The 18,720-nt window shown below is 37.8% G+C and overlaps 1 protein-coding gene across 9 annotated transcripts in view; it reads right to left on the reverse strand.

Moving 5' to 3' along the window:
• Positions 1–18,720, reverse strand: part of LOC117392810 (E3 ubiquitin-protein ligase TRIM9) — a 32,608-nt gene that overhangs the window by 8,222 nt on the left and 5,666 nt on the right. For 7 of the 9 annotated variants that reach the window (XM_055232308.1, XM_055232305.1, XM_055232304.1 and 4 more), the window contains 3 exons: positions 9,756–9,851; positions 5,549–5,671; positions 2,135–2,245 (listed from right to left, as the gene is read on the reverse strand). In XM_055232308.1, the coding sequence (XP_055088283.1) occupies positions 2,135–2,245; positions 5,549–5,671; positions 9,756–9,851 (330 nt within the window). The remainder of the gene's footprint in view (positions 1–2,134; positions 2,246–5,548; positions 5,672–9,755; positions 9,852–18,720) is intronic. The other 2 variants (XM_055232306.1, XM_055232309.1) reach the window with 2 other exon arrangements.

Below are 18,720 nucleotides of genomic sequence, written 5' to 3' on the forward strand. Positions count from 1 at the left end.
GGGAAAATGCACTGTACTATCTGAAAATTAAAAGGGTAGTTGTGTAATACTGACAGTAAGTGTTGATTGTTGTTTCCATCTTGTCGGAACGGCTGCATTCGATATGATTCATCTAATAGAATTATTATGCTATTCATTTGCTGATGTAATAGGCCATGCTGCGCTGGTGTTCTTTATGAGTTTTTTGTTTGTTTGTAGTTTTATTTGTATAAAGCAAAAAATTCAATAAAAACAATGAAGGAAAAAAAAGTAAGCATTTCTGTCAAGAATTTTCTGTCAAGAATTTTATCAATTCAGAAATTTAAAGTGCATTATATTTCTTGTCTCCAAGGAGATGTTGCTGTTTTTCCTGGAAAGTTCCACAGTATATCAGTGAACATGCTGAAGGCCATATGGCGTCACCAAGCCGACTTACAGATCAGATCCATGGAAACGGACCCTGTCCACAGTAAGGAGACATGTTTTTATGTAATTTTGAGTAACATAACCATAATTAAATTAATGCAATTTAGACCAAATTAATGCAGTACTGTGGAACATTTCAGACTTTTCTAAGATTATTATTATTATTTTATTTTGTGTAAACACATAACAAATATGTAACATAAATAAACATGTGCAAGCCTGTATGTGAGTATTATGAGGCATAGAGCAGCACATACACATCAATAGTTCATGAAATATTCAGATGAGATGGAGCAGCTGTGTATCCCGGAGGAGCGTCTGTGACGTCTCTCTATCCTCTGTGTCCATTACCACAATCACATACTAAACTTCGCGTGAATACAACTGTTATATGTTAAATTCCAAAACTATTCAATACAAAATACTTTTATATTTTTATGTTCATGTTGTTTGAGAATGAAGTGATTTCACAATTAACCAAAAGCCCAAATTGTATAAGAAATTTCTAGAAATGATGGTCCAACATGTAACTCACTTTTACATCACACAATAAAAGGGTAAAAGTATGGATATTTGTCAGGATTCATGGGTCGCATACTTAAACTATAGGAGTAACAAAATTTGATATTCCTAGTCCCAGATCCCAGCCTGTACAAACTTGCTTGCTTGTTACTATAGCCCATGTGAGCAGGTGCATGTTACATTTGACCTGTAAGCCTGACCTCAGCCTCCACTGATCTATAAGTATTGATGAGGTATTGATCTTTAGGGGCTGCTGATAGCTGGAATTGTCAGTGCAGTACTTATCTTCAATTTTCTGTCCCGGTTCAAATGTCAGACACCACCAACACCATTTGTGAATCTATCTTTGATTTTTTTCACTATTCACATTTGTGATTGTTAACAGTTAACATCATGTCTATACAATATTCAGCTCCACATAACAGTTCACATAGGTCTGCAAAATAATAAATTTTATAAGTAATTTTGCCCTGGAAAATTGCCAGCCTCCCTCGCCTGATGGTCACATTTTAATTGTTTTCTAGCTTTAAATTAATGTACACTCAAAAATGAAATGTTGACTTTAAAGTAGATCTATATTTCGCTTGTGTCTGCTGTATAGTTATAATTGAGAACACCCAGTGGGAGCTGATGTCATCGTAAACATCAGCACAACAAAGAGCTGTAGCTGTCGGCACCTCCGATGGATTGCTGCAGAGAGTAATGGATTTTTTTTCATTTGTACCAAACTGATTATATGAAGTTTCTGAATGCTATGTGTATCACAGATTAAGGAAACAAAATTGAGGAATGAGGAGCAGTGGCCCATGTACCGGTGGAGGCGAAAACAGGAGTTGATCTGCAATATGGCATCTTGAAAATAAGTGACTAAAGATTGCTCAGACATGCACGAATGACTCTGAATACAACTTTGGGTCAGTAAATGAGAAGGGAAAACAACTATAACATGGTTAAGCTTTGAAAAGTCAATTTTGCAGGTCTCCTTGTAGGTCTGCTTTCAACAAATGTGTAGAATAACTTGTTCAAACTATATTTTGAAGTTAATTCAAAGTTACTATAAATAGTTGCATTACATTTGTATAAAATAAAACAAGTTGATGAGAATAGAGGCCACACTACAAGTTTCACATAACATTTTTATGAATGATTAATAATGATACATTTTTGTTAAGAAAATCAAATGACACAAATACTGTATAAGATTTACCTGTAGGAAGCCACTGGGATCATTCTCCTTCAGGACCTCCAGGCAGTACTCCATCATCCCAGTGGTCTGTCTCAGCTTCATGGTGCAGTGAGTGATCTGGTCTCTTACCACCTAAAACACACAAAACACATGTTACATTAGCAATAAAGGGTAAAAGCCAAAGTTAAATCTGTCAACTGGACAAAAGGTTGTAGGAGTGAAGACATTTCGCTGCTCCTCCAAGCCACATCTTCAGTTCTGTTCAGACTGCTGATGGATACTGCCTTATACAGATCTTAGCCAGAGAAAAGAAATGGTTTGAGAGGAGAGTTAAAGAAGCTATTTTTGTTAGGAAAGACAATCCCTCCTTGAACAGGAATGGGGTCCTGAGACATCATCTGTCCCCTATTTATAATTGCATCCTCAGACCTAAAGCAAACAAAGGAAACAAAGGGAAAAATAGAGAAAACCGGTAGGGCCATTAAAGGTTGAATGGATAAGGCTGAAACTGTAAACAATGGCTGTTTACAGTTTCAGTGTAGTTAGCCCCTCCCTTCAGATAGATATAAGGCAGTGCTCACCAGCAATCTGACCAGAACTGAAGAAGCGGTTTGGATGAGCAGCGAAACTTCTTTACTCCTACAAAGTTTTGTCCAGTTGACAGATTTAACTTGGGCTTTTACTATGGATCACACCTGGACAACTGAGGGATTACACAGGCGTTAGCAATAAAGACAAAAATACAGTGTCCATGGTAATGCAAAAACAACTGGATTAACAGTAATTTAGTGATGATTTAAAAAAAAAAAAAAGGTTCAATGTCAGACGCAAGCTAATTTAGAAACAAGAGAAAGCAAACCAATGAAGAAAGTACGCTTGGGAAGTGTTATGCTAATACCTTATCAGACGTTAGCAGACATGTGTTCCTTAGTACTAGCTCTACTTATAAATGTGTATTCTCCCTTTTCCCTGATAGACTCTGCGGTATTGGATTTGGATAGATGTCAGAGCAAGTCATTCCAGGCTAATTGAAATCCAGTGAAGCGTCTTATCTAGCTATAGGCCCGTTATTTTACCTGGACAATATATTAGCAATTAGCATCTTACTTGCAGAGAATGCTAATGAATATATATGCACGTTTATAATATGCTACTACATGTAATGTGACAGGCATGAGAGTGGAGATAAAACGCATTGACACTGGGTAAATTAATTATAGCATTAACCTATGGCTGCCTAAATGATTCAGAAAGCTAATTAGATGGAGTCCTGGTAATTAGTGCTTTAGTTTACTCAATGGTTAATGAGATAGCACAGTTAATTATTTAGATGTCAACTACTATCTGTACACGGTGAGAAATCAGGAAAGATAAACATGGAGATAAGAGCATGGTTAAAACAACTTAAAGTAAAAAAGAAAAGAGGCTGAATCGTTTAATTAAATGCATGTATGTATAATATCATATGTATGTTATAATTTGTTTGCAATTGTGTATAGTTGTTGATGAAACACACATTTTTAAGTAAATCTCATTCTAATTTACTTATTCAGTTGGCATAGTTAAGTTAGAAAACACAAAAACAGGACAATAACGATTTACACACAAATGTAAAGGTCAAAATATTTAGTTATTATATATGATTTCATTAAATACGACTAGATGAGAGCCAAATGTGATTAATCTAGCGGCAGGCAAGCATAAGGACAGGTCCGCTCTGTGTGAATGGGCCTGTGTAGACTGGAGCATGTGATCCGTGGGCGGAGACAGGACAGGAGCCTGAGCCAGGAGCCCTGATGTGACAGACGAAGACACTGCCAACACTCGTCTCACACTGTGGAAATCAGGGATCATCCAGCAAATATCCATTCAACTCTTTTTATATGGCACTATAATAAGATATAAGAGGATAAAACTGACTGGAGATTATGAGGAATCTGTATGTAAAGATCACTGATGGATGTTGGTCAAATTGCTGGTAAAGAGTTGTGGGCAAATTTGATTAAATGGGAGACTATAAATGTATTGTATGTGTTATATATGTGTTAAGCATCATCTTTGTCTGGTCGCATGCATAGATCTGTAGTGAGTCCTTAGTTTAACACTGCAAGAATCAACAAGACATTGATGTAAATACACTGCACATTCCAATATCAAGAGATTTACTCATAAAAGATATGTTTTTAATAGTTGATTTTGTTTTTAATCAATAGAATCATACATATTATTTGTTGTAATTCTAGAAATATATCTCTAGATAGCCTTTTAGTTTGGTGACTTGCCAAAAATAGACCAAAATCGACAGTCTTCTCCACTCATCTTGGTGTGAAGCAGAAAAAATGTGATTTCTTTGAACTGCAGTTACATAAGCCCTGAGCCAAAATAAACACCAGCTGTATTCAATCCCACGATGCATTGGGGACGCAGTGTGTAATTTTGGGTAGTGGGAGTTAGTATTTTGCAGTCCACACAGATATATGAGGAATCAGAAATACTGCTGATGCTATTTAATGTAAAATGTTCTACAGTGTTATTTTCTTTACAAAGATAATATAGCTATAACTAATATAACTGTATATAGAGACGGTGATCACATAAATGTATACAAAAACAGACATCCACCATCAGTGCTATACCCTTAGCAGAAATGTGTGAAAAATACAATAGCACACACGACGCATATTTAGACTGAACTGTGACTAAAGCCAGGACTAAACCCGGACTAAACCTGTACTAAACCAGGACATAAGCACAGCCATAACATATACATGATGATTACACTGGTAAATTTGAATATCCTATAAAAGATTATGAGAACAGCTGTCTCTCCTCCCCCTGGCCACATGTGACGCTCTCACTACACAGGATTCAGTTATTTTGGTTTTCCAGGTACATTTTGAGATTTCATGAAACCCATTTATACCACGCTGCTATGTTATTCAAGAAGACTGGAATATCTGCTTTAGGATTATGTTGTAGCGGCAGAAAGTATTTAATATTTTTGTTAGTATTAGTATTTTTGTTTTTGGTAAAATATTCTGCAGCAATACATGTGCGTGTTCCTCGGCTGCACAACTCATCATTTTGTATCTACATCATCGAGGCACGACTTACCACAAACGTGAATAAACCCAAAGCGCAGGGGTGACTATAGCTGTCGGCTTTGTTGAATTTCAAAAGCTGACAGCTATAGTCATTTTAAAAGCTAAAACGGCTAAGTATGCTTTGATGGGTATCTCAGTACTTCACTTGGCAAGTCAAAAAGACAGTTGTAGAATCGATAAGACAATTTGTGTGTATAACAAAACTCATGTCCATTTGTTTAGCCGTAATGAAATCCTACTCAAAAGAACTTGGCACTATAATTACAATAGCTGTACATTCTGTAGTACATAGCAGTATACTTGATTAGCTGCCTGGAGAGCGTTCCCTCACCTTTTGCTTGTATTCTTTCTCCTTGGTGACTTTGGTGAGCAGTTTGGCCTTTTGTCTCGTCAATGCCTCGATCAAAGAATCGCACTGGGCGACAACGCAGGCTTCAAACTCCACTCCACTCTCCTGCAACAAACACAGTCACACATATAAAAATATACAAAATACCATATACTGCAGAAACGACACCTGTTAAGACTGCAAAATATGTTGAAAATGATTGGAGAAAATTTTGTCTGGTTGTGTCTCTGTATTTTTGTGTGTGTGAAACAGTTTGACTAGTAACACATTTTGCCAACTTCCACCATCTTGTCTCCATGAGGATCGTATTGCTTTGCTTGCAATATTCCATAATATCACTTTAAACATCTTGTTTGATTAACATTACAAATGTTAATCAAAAATAACCTGAATAGCAGGGTCCCCACTCTTCTCATTTGACCTGTAATTTGTCCTGGTGGTGCATCATCTCCATGAAGATAAGCAGACCTATTATGCAAAATCGACTTTTCAGAGCTTTTAACCATGATATAGTTGTTTCAAGTCACAATTTACTCACCCAAAGTTGAATTTGGAGTGATTCGTTAATGTTTGAGCAATCTTTAATTGCTTATTTTCAAAACGCCATTGCCGATCAATCCCAGTTTTCACTTAAATTGGGGAACAAAGTAAGTAGAGATACTTACTTTGTTCCCCAATTTAATTTTCTTAATCGATGATACACATAGGATTTGGTAGCATTGCATAGTCACTGCGGTACAAATGAAAACAAATCAGCTACTCGCTAGTGTGATCTGCAGCTATCCATAGGAGTTGCTGACTCTTTGTTGTCGAGGAGTCAGCAGGCTTGTTTCTTTGAAGTTGTTTTAGATGAATATTGTGATTTAAAATGTGCAAATTATAATATAATGATCCACGGGTGTCATAGATTATAGCTATAGAGCAGACACAAGCAAAAAAGGTCTTCTTTAATGTAATTTTAGCCAAAGGAAAACATCTCCATGGAGACAAGAAGGTGGTGCAAAATTTACATGGTCTACCTTTAACTGAACATATTGCATTATTTTTTAACAGCCCTATCTCAGTTATCCTTCAGTAGTTTGAATCAGCTGGTGTTATGGCTGTGGTGAGGTGTCAGTCTGAAGTACCAAGTGTGAATCAAGTGGACGTAAGACAATAACAGTTTGTTGTATGTTGCAAGCAAGTGGCAGCAATGCTGCTTTAATTTCCAAGTCTTTATTTAGTACATTACAAACAACACAGACCTACTTTTCAATCATTTCCGTAATCTGCACACACACACACACACACCCCCACACACCCCCACACACACCCCCACACCCACACACACACTTTCTGTTTATTTGTGTTTATGATAATTTCTCACTGAGATCATGAGCTATTTTTGTTTTCCTGGCATAAAATTTTCGACACAGCATTAATTATTTCAACAGAAATAAAGCTGCTGCTTTCCTCTCAAAATGCAAATATGACAACTCTATTATCTGGTGTAGTGAACGACCATGCGGTCACAGAGGTTTACAATATGCTGCTTGCTGACGGTACTCCCCTGTGGGTAAGATGAGATTTTGGCTTTTAATTTCACCAAGATTACTTTTTTATATTCAGGCAGTATACGGTGGCTGCATATTGCTCTGGGGTAAGACAATAGGCAGGAGAAAGAAGAATTGCTATAATTGTATTTTGTATGCAGAGAACATGAATGGAGAATGGGTTTTCATTTGCCTGTCAAAAATAAGAATACATTTTAATTATAAAGCATGTATTTAGTATTGACAGGAGTAATGGTCTTAAATTAGGGCTGATTTGAATCAAATAGAGATCTGATCATTTGTTGATTGCAAGTAAACAGATGAGGTTTAGAGCAGTGGTCATATATCTTATTATATGGTAAAGTCTGTTATAGAGGATTCCTTATGGTCACAGTAAAACCAATATGAAGATCTTATCTTGGGTCTTGTATGAATGTTGGTGGCACTTGTGAGGTAGAAGGTGTCACTCTGCCCCAGGGCACATGTGGCTACAAAAGCAGCTACTACCACATAATTATTTTGATTTTGACTAAGAAAAATCTTGGCTTTTTTAAGCCATATTTTATCAAGAGGCAGATTCACGCAGTTGTCTATATATTTTTGGTTTTGCTCTGACTTTGATGTGCACAGAATATAAAATATGAGCTCCCATTCTGTACACACAGCTGATCCCGCCCACAAGGTCTGTCAGTTGCACACAGGCTGCAACATCACAGCTACTTCTGCAAGCCCAACCACGAAAGCATCTATGATACATCAAAATCTCAAAATGCTTGGTTAAAAGCATGTTATTGTTTTGCCTTGAATGCTAGCTAACACCACCCAGCCAAGTCACAGGTTAGATCTGTGGGTAAGGAAATCTTGCTCACTGTAAAAATGCAGTTTTTCAAGAGATTTTTTGAGAATTGAAAAAATGTACAATAAATACACAGATAAGTTCAATATATTGTAATGATCTGATATTTTGTGTTTAGTTCAGAGATTACACATGTTGTTATTCTTGTAACTGTTTTTGTGTTGTTGTTAATGTAACTGCTTTTGTATGTGACACTTGGTTGCTATGCCGACAAGTTGATATGAAAGTTTTATTCATCTGTTACTGGCCTATTTTGGAGACTTGCTCAAGTGAGTTGAGACTGTTGTTGTTTTGCTCTTGTTTTGGTGTGAGTTGCGACCTACAGTAGCCCTTGTGTTCAGAAAATAAACAGCCAGAAGAAATTTGGCGTGTTTCCTTACACCAGAACCATACAGTATATTACATATTTGGTTACCTGAACAGAGTTAGCTTCCATACCAAATGCTGCAACAAAGGGATGTACCATTATTTGGATATTGTTACGGCACCCTTTTATTATGATTGGTTTAGGACTTACTTCACGCATCACACATTAAATTCTTCTGTGCACATAACTTTATTTCAGCTGGGATAAAGTTCAAGTGTCCAATTATAGCGATCGAAGGTAGACAACAATGATGCATGAGTGTGGACCAACAATCTAGAGCGGGTGCATGGTTTCGTTTTGAGATGATCTGCCCTGAATGTTAAATAGAAACACTGCACATTCAATAAAGACATTTTGCATTTAAACAAGAAGCGCTGAGCTGTGTGATAAGAGCAGAGGAGATCCAGACTCTGATAATAGTCATTTCCAATCTACTGTCTGCCACTGAGTTAAAGGGGCTGTAGGCTACTGGGTCTAGTTCATTTTAAATGGTTTGCAGCAGTCCATAGTTATTCTTGACATCCGAATTATTCAGTGTTATGAGTTTGAGTGTCAAGCATGTTTCCCAACTTTCAACTGCCAGTCACGGTAATTCCAAATAGGAAGTGATCATGGGCGTGCTTCCGGCTCCGTCGACTCTGGCTCCAATTCACTTTATACTGAAATATTGTCGTCTCTCTCTATAACTACTGCTATCAGACTCATCACTTTGGTCTTAAAATGTTCCATTTAACCCGCTCTACATAATCCTGATATTTTGATTTTGCTATTGTGTCCGTAGCTCAACATATGAACATTAATAACGGACAAATCAGGTGACTTCTTTCCCTGAGGTCACATTAGCAAAAGGTCTGCTCTCTGCTAAACCAGCGGCGCAGGTGGGACGGAGCGTTACCTTCAGCAGCTGGATTGGCTCTTTGGTTTCTATGATACTGACGGTTAGAATTCCTAATGTGCAAATTGGCTCCAAATTTGCCGGCCTGCAATTTCGCTGGCCTCGATGAGCTTCATTTGACTGACTCACTTAGTCCTCTTCTTTATACAGTCAATGGCTAACATCTATCTTGTTATTAGACGGTGCAAACTGGAACCAAGGATTTTGAACTAGGAGCAATGAATACAACTTAAATTAATTACATAATCATGTGTTAATGAATGGCTTTCTACCAGTATCTTTCTCAATCTTGCAATTAATACTTAAAGTTACAGCCTAGAAAACATAAAAAGAATGCGGCACTTGGGAATGAAGATAATCTGTTTGCTAGAAATCATTATTCTTCAGCGTCTTTAATCAGTACATACTTAACATATGTTTAGCATATTATTATGTAACAGGGACACAGCCCAGCACAGATCTTGCAAGCACCGCACAATGTTGACTTGTGTATAAGTATGTTTTCATGATTAATCTAAATTGGGTAGGAGTAGCCTTACCTGTATTTGTTGAAGCAGGTTTTTCAGTTGGACCAGGAACTCTTTAGCGTCTTTGGCCTTGTCTGAAACGCCGTTCAGAGCCTGGGAGAGCTGGCACTGTGAAGACAAAGACATGAGGGGATATGTAAAAATGTTTATGAATTTATTTCCATATAGAAGCAGTTTTGGATGGTGTGTGTATAAGTGTGTAAGCATTTTATTCTGTATTAAGTAGACATATACCATTGCTCAAGGTTTTATTTTATTTGATTTCAGTGACTTTATCTACATACTTTATAAATATGCAAATTAATTTTAAACAGTCCATACATAGAAGGATGCAAACATATGAAACACCACCATTTCTATTTCTGTTTGACCAGACAATCGCTGGCACACTTCCCACTTGATGCTCAGATTATGTCCATCCTCAAAGCAAATACCACTCAAGTATCAATCCCCTGTGTCTAATAATGAGATTAACCCCTTAATCCAGATTAGATAAAAAATATATATATATCAAGATTAAAATGCAAACATGCGTGCCAAGTTTGGAAACACTTAACTATCTTTATGCATAAATGGATAAACAGCTATCAAATCTTTTTATAAAACAAACCAACAAAATATTTCGTTTTTTTCCTTAATCCTAAACCCATTTCTAAATTCAAAATCCTTTATGAACTCGTACCACAAAGTCATTTCAATATAAAACATAGCACCTCAAGGGCAAAACGAAAAGTAGATTGGATTGATCTGAGAGCCGTGACTAATGCGTTTGACACCAACTAAATTGTCTGTTTACAAAGTGGAAGCCCCTCCCCCAAAAGTCTTCTGGATTTCCATACAACAGCCTCGAAGGGTTGACTGCACCAATGTAAGTAGTATGTCCAGGAGAGATGCAAGACAATATACAGTAATTTATAGTCCATTAAAAGTATATGGTCCATTTTACGTTTGCTACAGGAGATACAAAATCTATTAGTGAAAGCCATTAACCACAAGATGATAATGAATTCGGAGAGGTTGATTAAGCTGAGGTACAGAAGAAAACGCATAGCTCAGATAACAATTTCAAAAGCCTGTAGAGCACACTTGCTGTTTAAGAGGATTTTCTATTTAGTTTCATCAACCATTGGCCATGATGGTTAGATTCAGTATTTATTATATATATATGAATATTAATTTACTTTGAAATATCGTGTTTCATTTTTATTTCCTGCTCCAATACTGTTTTATGCTGAATATGACATGGGACTATGGTGTGTGAGCAGCCAAAATGAGGGGCTAGGGGACAGATGGTGTGTGCCCATCACTCAGACAGAGACAGGACAAAGGACCATTACAGTCAAATATCAACCAATGAGAAGACACTTTACCCCCACTGTTACACCTGCTATGATGTGTGCTGGGTGAATATATTGTACCACATATTAAAGGTCCTGTATTACGCAAAATTAACTCTTGTGAGCTTTTATACATGTTATAATGTTGTTACCTCATCAAACACATACTCAGAGTTGTGTTTTGTTTCATTCACACAGGTTTGAGTAACACTTTATTATTAGTCTGGCTATATCTCTAAAGCTCAAAATGCTTTGTTCCACCTTGTGATGTCATGAAGCGGTAGTTTTACCTTTAGTTCAGTAGAGATTGGCAATTCCAGGGCTGAAATTATCCAAGTGATTCTAGAGAAGGTGCATGGAGTTTAAAATCACAGCAGAGCACTTTCTGCATTACCACACAAGGATATCACATGGAGAGTTTTCTGTCTGAGAGAAGAACTCAGCCTAAATATGCAGTGATAGTGTGTTAAACATGTGTGAAAGAAACAAAACCAACTTCAATACTGTACTGTGTGTCCTTTTAATATTGAAATAATATATATTATTTTGTGGCGAGGGATTCAAACTGTTAAAATAAAATCAATAAAAACAAGCTGGTAACTAGATCTCAATGATGTTATGGTCTTACATAACAAATTATACAAATTGTCAGGGCCAAGTCACAACCAGACAGATTTCCTAGAGATTTAACTTTCACTTCTGTTTTTTATAATCCCTGCTGCATGATGCCCACCCCCACCCCCATCACATCACCCATCAACCATCAACCATCCCTTATCTCATCCTCTCCCTCCTGTCTGGTCCGCACGTGCTGTGGGAGCCAAGAGGGGCGGGGTCATGTGGCGTTGGGTGAGGAGGGGTGCACAGGGGAGACCATGGTTCACAAATGAAGCCCGCCCTGCACCGAGAGGCCATCTGTCCCGCCAAGCTGCCCTGTCTGCTGCCTCGGTGAGCGCGCACGCCAAGAAGCTAACTATCTAACAAGCCTGTGACGGATGTGGCGTGCCCTCCTCTCTCATTTGCGCAGCCTGCTCGCACATTTGTTTAACCTCACAGAAGCCGATAGGGTCAAACTGGTAGATTTACAAGCTCCGCCCACTTGTCTGGCACTTAATTTGACATTTCTTAGCAGGTATTGATTTTTGGAGCTCACTTTGGTTTAAGAGAGTGATGTGGGTGTGAAAGGAGAACAATAGGTTAGGGCCTTACAACTATTTAAATCAACAACATCAATTCTATGGTTAAGCTTACAACACTTAAGAGAAAGTCAGTGATGTATTTTTAACTTGTAGTTGTAGTAGTAATAGCAGCAGTAATAGTAGTAGTGGTAGTAAAGCACTCAATTTAGCTGGAAAAATAACCCAAGCTAGTCGAGGAAATTGCTTGTTATCCATATGGTCAGCTTGGGGCAATGTAGCTATAGTTGCTAATATCTAACGTCTTGTTTCCGAACATAAATACTATCCCCAACCCCCTTTTAAGTCAATAACTCCAAGCTGTTCACATCTGACGGAGGGAAAACTGCTCTTCATCCACTTTTTCTGGAGCCATTTTGTACAGTCAAGATTCCTCAGACCCAAAAATCTGTGAAAATATGACATCTTGACTAACACCAAGGCATATACCAACTCTTGGAGGAGCAATAACTGCATGACATAAATGTATATAGGCTAGGATTATCACTTTGTTCTATCAAAGTGTGCATTACAACGAGCGGATGTTCTTATTACATCAGCTGGTTTTACAGTTGGTACATGTCATCTTATGGAAGGGTGAATTTGTCATGAATGACTTTACTTTTACCACTTTTGTTGCTGTCCAGATTCCTACAATTCCCCTAAAATGACAAATGACAACCCTTCTTGAAGTCGAAAAGCAAAGCACTATAAATCAAACATTTACCTACTTCCGCTCTTCCACTTTGTTCCTTTTTGTCCTCCGATGAAGACTTGACCTTCTCCATATATTAAACCACTCCACAACAGCTTCTGTCAGCAGCCCTCAGCCGTTCTCACATTCAAGTGCTATTATCTCATTATCTTATTATAGACAGAATGTATTCAGTCTTTGACATTCAGAAGAAGTGCTCAGATACCCAGAGACACGGCTCCTCCTCCACGGCTCACACAGTTACAAGGTGAAGCTATGTTATGTGTTTAGAGAGGCTCAATGCAACAAAACAGTAACCATCCAACAAAAAAAAAAAAAAAAAGTGAAAGATGTGTTGGTTTCCAGGAGCCAAAAATAGTAAAAATAAAAAAAATTAAAATATAAAATAAAATAAAAAATTACCATCTACTTGTCTGATGGAGATGATATTGCATTAGATGAAATGTTCTACACTGTGAAATTTACTTTTTTGTATTTTTGGTTTATTTGGTTGAGACAGGGCATGTTTAACACGCTGGATCGTACCTATGTGCTTATTTTCACTGGTTATCCCACTTTTGTTCACGCACATTCACCCTGATTTATTCACCAGTGTACTTCAGCTCTGGAGGCCTGATGGGTGAAGTGCCTTGCCCAAGGACTGCTGCCCCACTTTGGCTCCCATCCCAACCCAGACCCAACTCTGCTTAGAAAAAGTCTGGCGTTCCAAATCTGGTATTATGAATTATCTATCAGCTTCATTTGTTGGTTACACGCAAAATGTTTCTTATGATCGTTGCACTTTTCAGCTGTCTATCTTAATTTAACATTTAATTTGGTTGAACCTTTATTGGCTGCTAATAAAATCAAACAAAAAGGTCAATTAATTTCCATCCCACAAACCCCACAATCACAGAGAAGCCTGGATAAAGCTGACTGCTGCAGATCTGGTTCCATTGCTCAAATTGCCATGTACAGAACCCTCCTTCAAGGACAGGAAAAGTCTGTATTGCGGTTTCTATAGCTGCACTCCTCCATACTGGACTGTTATTGAGCCATAGGAATCGATACTTTAAGTAAATCACTGTAAAAATGCTCATATGTCGGTATCTCTTGTGTACAGCGTGATTGTCAAGCAGATAGGAGTTCAAATGTGCAGCCCAAAGCTCCTGTGATGTGTTTGCCTATCCACAGGGGAAGTGTGATTCTGGGGTTGACCTTGCCTCAATGATCCCCACGGGACATCCAGGGTCAAAGGGAAGAAACTACTCACATATTCACCCCTCATACACCAGCCGTTAGTTCTGAACATTTAAAAGAAAACTGCCTTTTTGATACAGATATTTAAAATTGATATCGCAACAACCTTCTCCACCTGAAAGAAATGTTATTTAAACTATTTTATCTTAGTGTGTTAGTCTGATTAATGGATTAAGATATACACAGTCTCAATATCCCTGTATAAATTTATAGCTAAACTATTGCAATAATTCAACTGCAACGAATATGCAACGAAAACAAAAATTAGGCTATTGTATTCAGCACTTATGTTATCAATTTCTATATGAAAAATGATGCGGTAAAAGCTAGCCAAAAATATCTGGCTGCTCACTTTGGGGGTTGGCTCCAGTCAATATGGTCCAGACAGGAGATTTATATTCCAGGCTTAGATGTACCTCGAAAGGTCAATAGAATTTCAGATATCAAGTTAAACAGTACAATGGTGTCTACATATAGCAAGGGAGGAAATGTCTGAAAGCACCAGATATTGATAGTGATACAACAGAAAACTGGAGCAGAGCCAGAAGTGTGCTGGTAAGTCAGTTTATATATAGCCTATGTGTATAAGTCATAGGTCATTCTCTCATGTGACCATGTCCAGATGTGCTGTATATAGCGTTAAGAAGACCACATCTAGAGTCAAACCAATCTCCTACACTCTTCTCTTCTTCATCTAACCATCTGTCACCGCCTGACCTTAGTTTACTTCTTCAATGGCCATTTGAATGCACAATACATTAGAACCAAACCAAACACTGTTATTACTGTTAAAACATGCCCTACGTCCTTTTGAGTTAGGTTAGCTTTTTGAAACTGGCTGTACTTGGCAACCCAAATATGATGGAACTAAACGCAATACTTGATTTAATGGTTAAGCATTTTATAGTTCAGTCTTTTACATCTTCCCTCTCTTGCTTCTTCTCCCAATACCCAAGCATTATTTTTAACCAAGGATGTATGTATGTAGCTATAATTTGATTCCACCTACCTGTGTCTACCTTTAATTTGCTTTAAGGAGTCTGCCCACCCAAATTTAAGTGTAACCAGGCCTGTTCTAAAACAATTTTGCTAACATCATAACAAACCAGCCCCCAGTCACAATGTTGCAGTAGAAGACCAATCACAGTAAGTTATATTTGCCCAATAGGAGCACAGTAAACACACTGAGGGACTTATAGATCCAAACGCTAAGATTTATGACAGAAATGAAACCCTAAATGCATACACATTAAGTAAAGATTCTTCATTTTGTCATTTGTCATAGTCCACGGAGCACACCCTGACACTGATATTATGCATGGTGAATAAGAAGCCTTAATGTACGTGTTTGCGGTGGCCCATATGTAAACCTTCATTAATATTCATTGCACAAGCTTCACTGGCTCGATTCAGTGCAGCTATGGGAGCAGTTTATTACACATCTGCAAAAAGACCCCTCCTACATGACTCAGCAAATTATTCAAATCATTTACATTTGCCAAGTTTCTTATGGAGCACAATATAATAATGAGTAGTAAATATATCACTATACTATTATAACTATTTAATTCTATGTACTCCTGAATGTCATAAAACATATATTGTATTAAATAAACTATATATAGCTTATAGAAGGTATTACAATCACTGAACCAGGGATGTCAGTGCAGTGTGAGTAATATGGACAGACCATGGCTCACGCAAAAGCTCAGAACCTCCAGAATTCACCCATTGAGCTGCAGAGGCTGCACTAGCACTGACTGATGATTGGCTACAGGTGCTGGGTTTAATCATCTGGATTTAGACATTGGTATTGGCAACCCAACTGAGACACTAATGTGAGGGTCATTCTGCTTTCTGATTGGATAATTATCTTGAGAACAAAACACCAAATTGTAACAGAAACAACTTGAAAGTTTGAATAAATAAAATACATTCTAAAAAGTCCTAACTATTTAATCAATTATTTAAAAAGTACAGTTGTAATAACAGTGCAATTTGTTTATGTAGAAGCTAGTCTAAGCCATAATCTGATTCCTATCCAGTCAACTTAAAGCTAAGCTCCACAGGGCCTGTGATGGGATGGGAGCTGGGGGAATGTAAAGACTCATCCCTCTCACTTAATAATTGATCAGGGCATCTTCAGTGTTAACAGATGCACAGAGAATGTAGAAAGCCTGTAGCATAATTGTCATGAAACAAGTGCAAATTAGGTTTGTTCAAGATGATGAATAGGTTTAAAATACTACATGATGTTTTCTTGCCTGTATCACTGTGAGAATACTATGAACACTGTACAACATGTTTCAGCTCAATCCTGTTTCTGCCATATGTTCTGTTAGAAGCTGTAGACCGACCAAGGAGCAGAAATCACACTTTTGCCACTGATACAAATGACTAAAAGAATCTCTGTATGTAAGGCTTATGAGATCTCCTCTCCAACAATGACATATTTGGTCTATGCATTTGGTGGTCAGTGGTCTGTCAACTTAAAAATAATAATAATCATTTACATTTGTATTTTGATTAAGAAGCTTGACCAGCCTGTAGTCACAGCTGCCACAAATGTTGCATAACTATTTTGCATTTTATTGTGCTCCATTTAAGATTTATCCAGGTTTAGGCTTGACACTATGGAACTTTGTGTGAAAGAAAGCAAAAAGCACAACTTAAACTCCCTTTTTTTCTTTTTTTTTTTTTTACAGTGACTGATCTTAACAACAACTCCTCCCACTTTCTGTAGCCATGGTAACAGCCTTTTTATTGTTTTTCTGAGGGACATTTGCGTTCTCATCTCAAACTCTGGCTCACACTTTGGTGCTAAAAATAGATCACAAATACTCTCCTGTCTCCGAGCCCCCCCCCCCCCCCCCCCCCCCCCCTCATCGCCCTCTCCCATAGAGATACAGTAAAATGAAGAGGATGGCCACGGCACACAGTCTTCTTAGTTATAGTGAAAGGGCCAGAGGGGAGCAGGCTAAATGTGTGTTAACCTACATTCGGCACCACCAGCCCTGTCCTCCAGCGCAGCCCACAGAGCAGAGGACAGAGTACACTTTAGATCTGCAGCCTCTATAGTTATGACATTTTGGGGACAGTGCCTCCAAATACAATCCACCACTGCAGTATTTTGGGCTATTTGTACTCCATATTTTGTACTATTCCGCGATTGCTACAACCACTACCACCACTACAACTGTAACTACAACAACAACAACTACCATCATTGCGACTATGACTGTTACTACAAATACAACCATTACTACTATCACTACTACTATGATTTCTACAACCAGCGGAGGTGTAAAAAGGAGGCTACTTTTTATTTTTTTGCCATCTTGAGTTGAAGTCCAAATCAAGGTTACTTTCAGACTGTGTTTTGCATCATTTCACCGTAAAAGCTTCAGAGATTAGTAGCAGTAGTTTAACAGTTCTGGAGGCTGAGGTCAGTCACTGCCGGTGGTGAGTTAGTGGGCACATGGGCCACTTGTATTATTTATAGTGTGACTGTTTTGCTGGAGGTTACACAGTACTACAGCGGTGGAAGAATCATCTGGAGTTACACTTACTCAGGGCTATTGGTTATAAATCGCAATAACTACCTAACAAAACTTATATATAAGGGTTGAGGAAAAACAGTTATGTAAAGTCAACATTTCTCTTTTCTAAATAATTGCATAATCAATTTGTTAATGCAATTTGACCCACTTACAAATACAATTATTGTGGGTCAGACTTCAAATCAATGCCGATAAACACAAGCTACTATAGAGAATCATAACATTGTGTAACTAACAATACGTTTGGATTTAGATAAGATTTAAATTTTGTGTGTGTATGTCTGTAAAATTGTGTATTTATTAGATTAAACAACAATCTGCATGGGGCTCTCCATAGAAAGAGATGCTATTTCCAGCTACAGTATTGGGGGCAGTGAGTGGGCGATTCATACTCATTCACACATGCTAATACTCCCATAATCTTCATCATTGTTTCAGATGAAAGATGGCAGAATTATGTCACAAATTGAAATAAGTGACATCCCATCTCACCAGCCCTGATGTTGTACAGTACATACAAGCCAATGGGGGTTTCCACTTGGCTCCATGCACATACTAAATCAATTGTATGTGTTGACTAGTGATTTCCAGCTGCCATGGATGAGCAGTCCGGCAACATGAGATAGGAGATAATTTATCGTAAACGACGTGAGCATGGCATATTTGTGACATAGCGGAGTCGTACCGTAATGCATCTCTGTTAATAGGGGAAATGATTCTTCCTTTATCTCTGTCACCACATGGTGAACCATGAACTTTTGGTGCAGTTTTTCATTCACAATTCTCTATTTTTCAAAGCACAATGCAGTAGATGTATACCTACTGTATTTATAAGTTTATTTTCTTATTGGCAACTGTAGGTGACAAAAATAACTGGGCCTTAGGTTTGTCTACTCTGGATTATACTGGTTGGAAACAGCACATACTGACAATCATATTCAGTGAGTCCTT

This window comes from Periophthalmus magnuspinnatus, chromosome 24 (assembly GCF_009829125.3).
Source record: "Periophthalmus magnuspinnatus isolate fPerMag1 chromosome 24, fPerMag1.2.pri, whole genome shotgun sequence".
NCBI classification, from domain to species: Eukaryota; Metazoa; Chordata; class Actinopteri; order Gobiiformes; family Gobiidae; genus Periophthalmus; species Periophthalmus magnuspinnatus.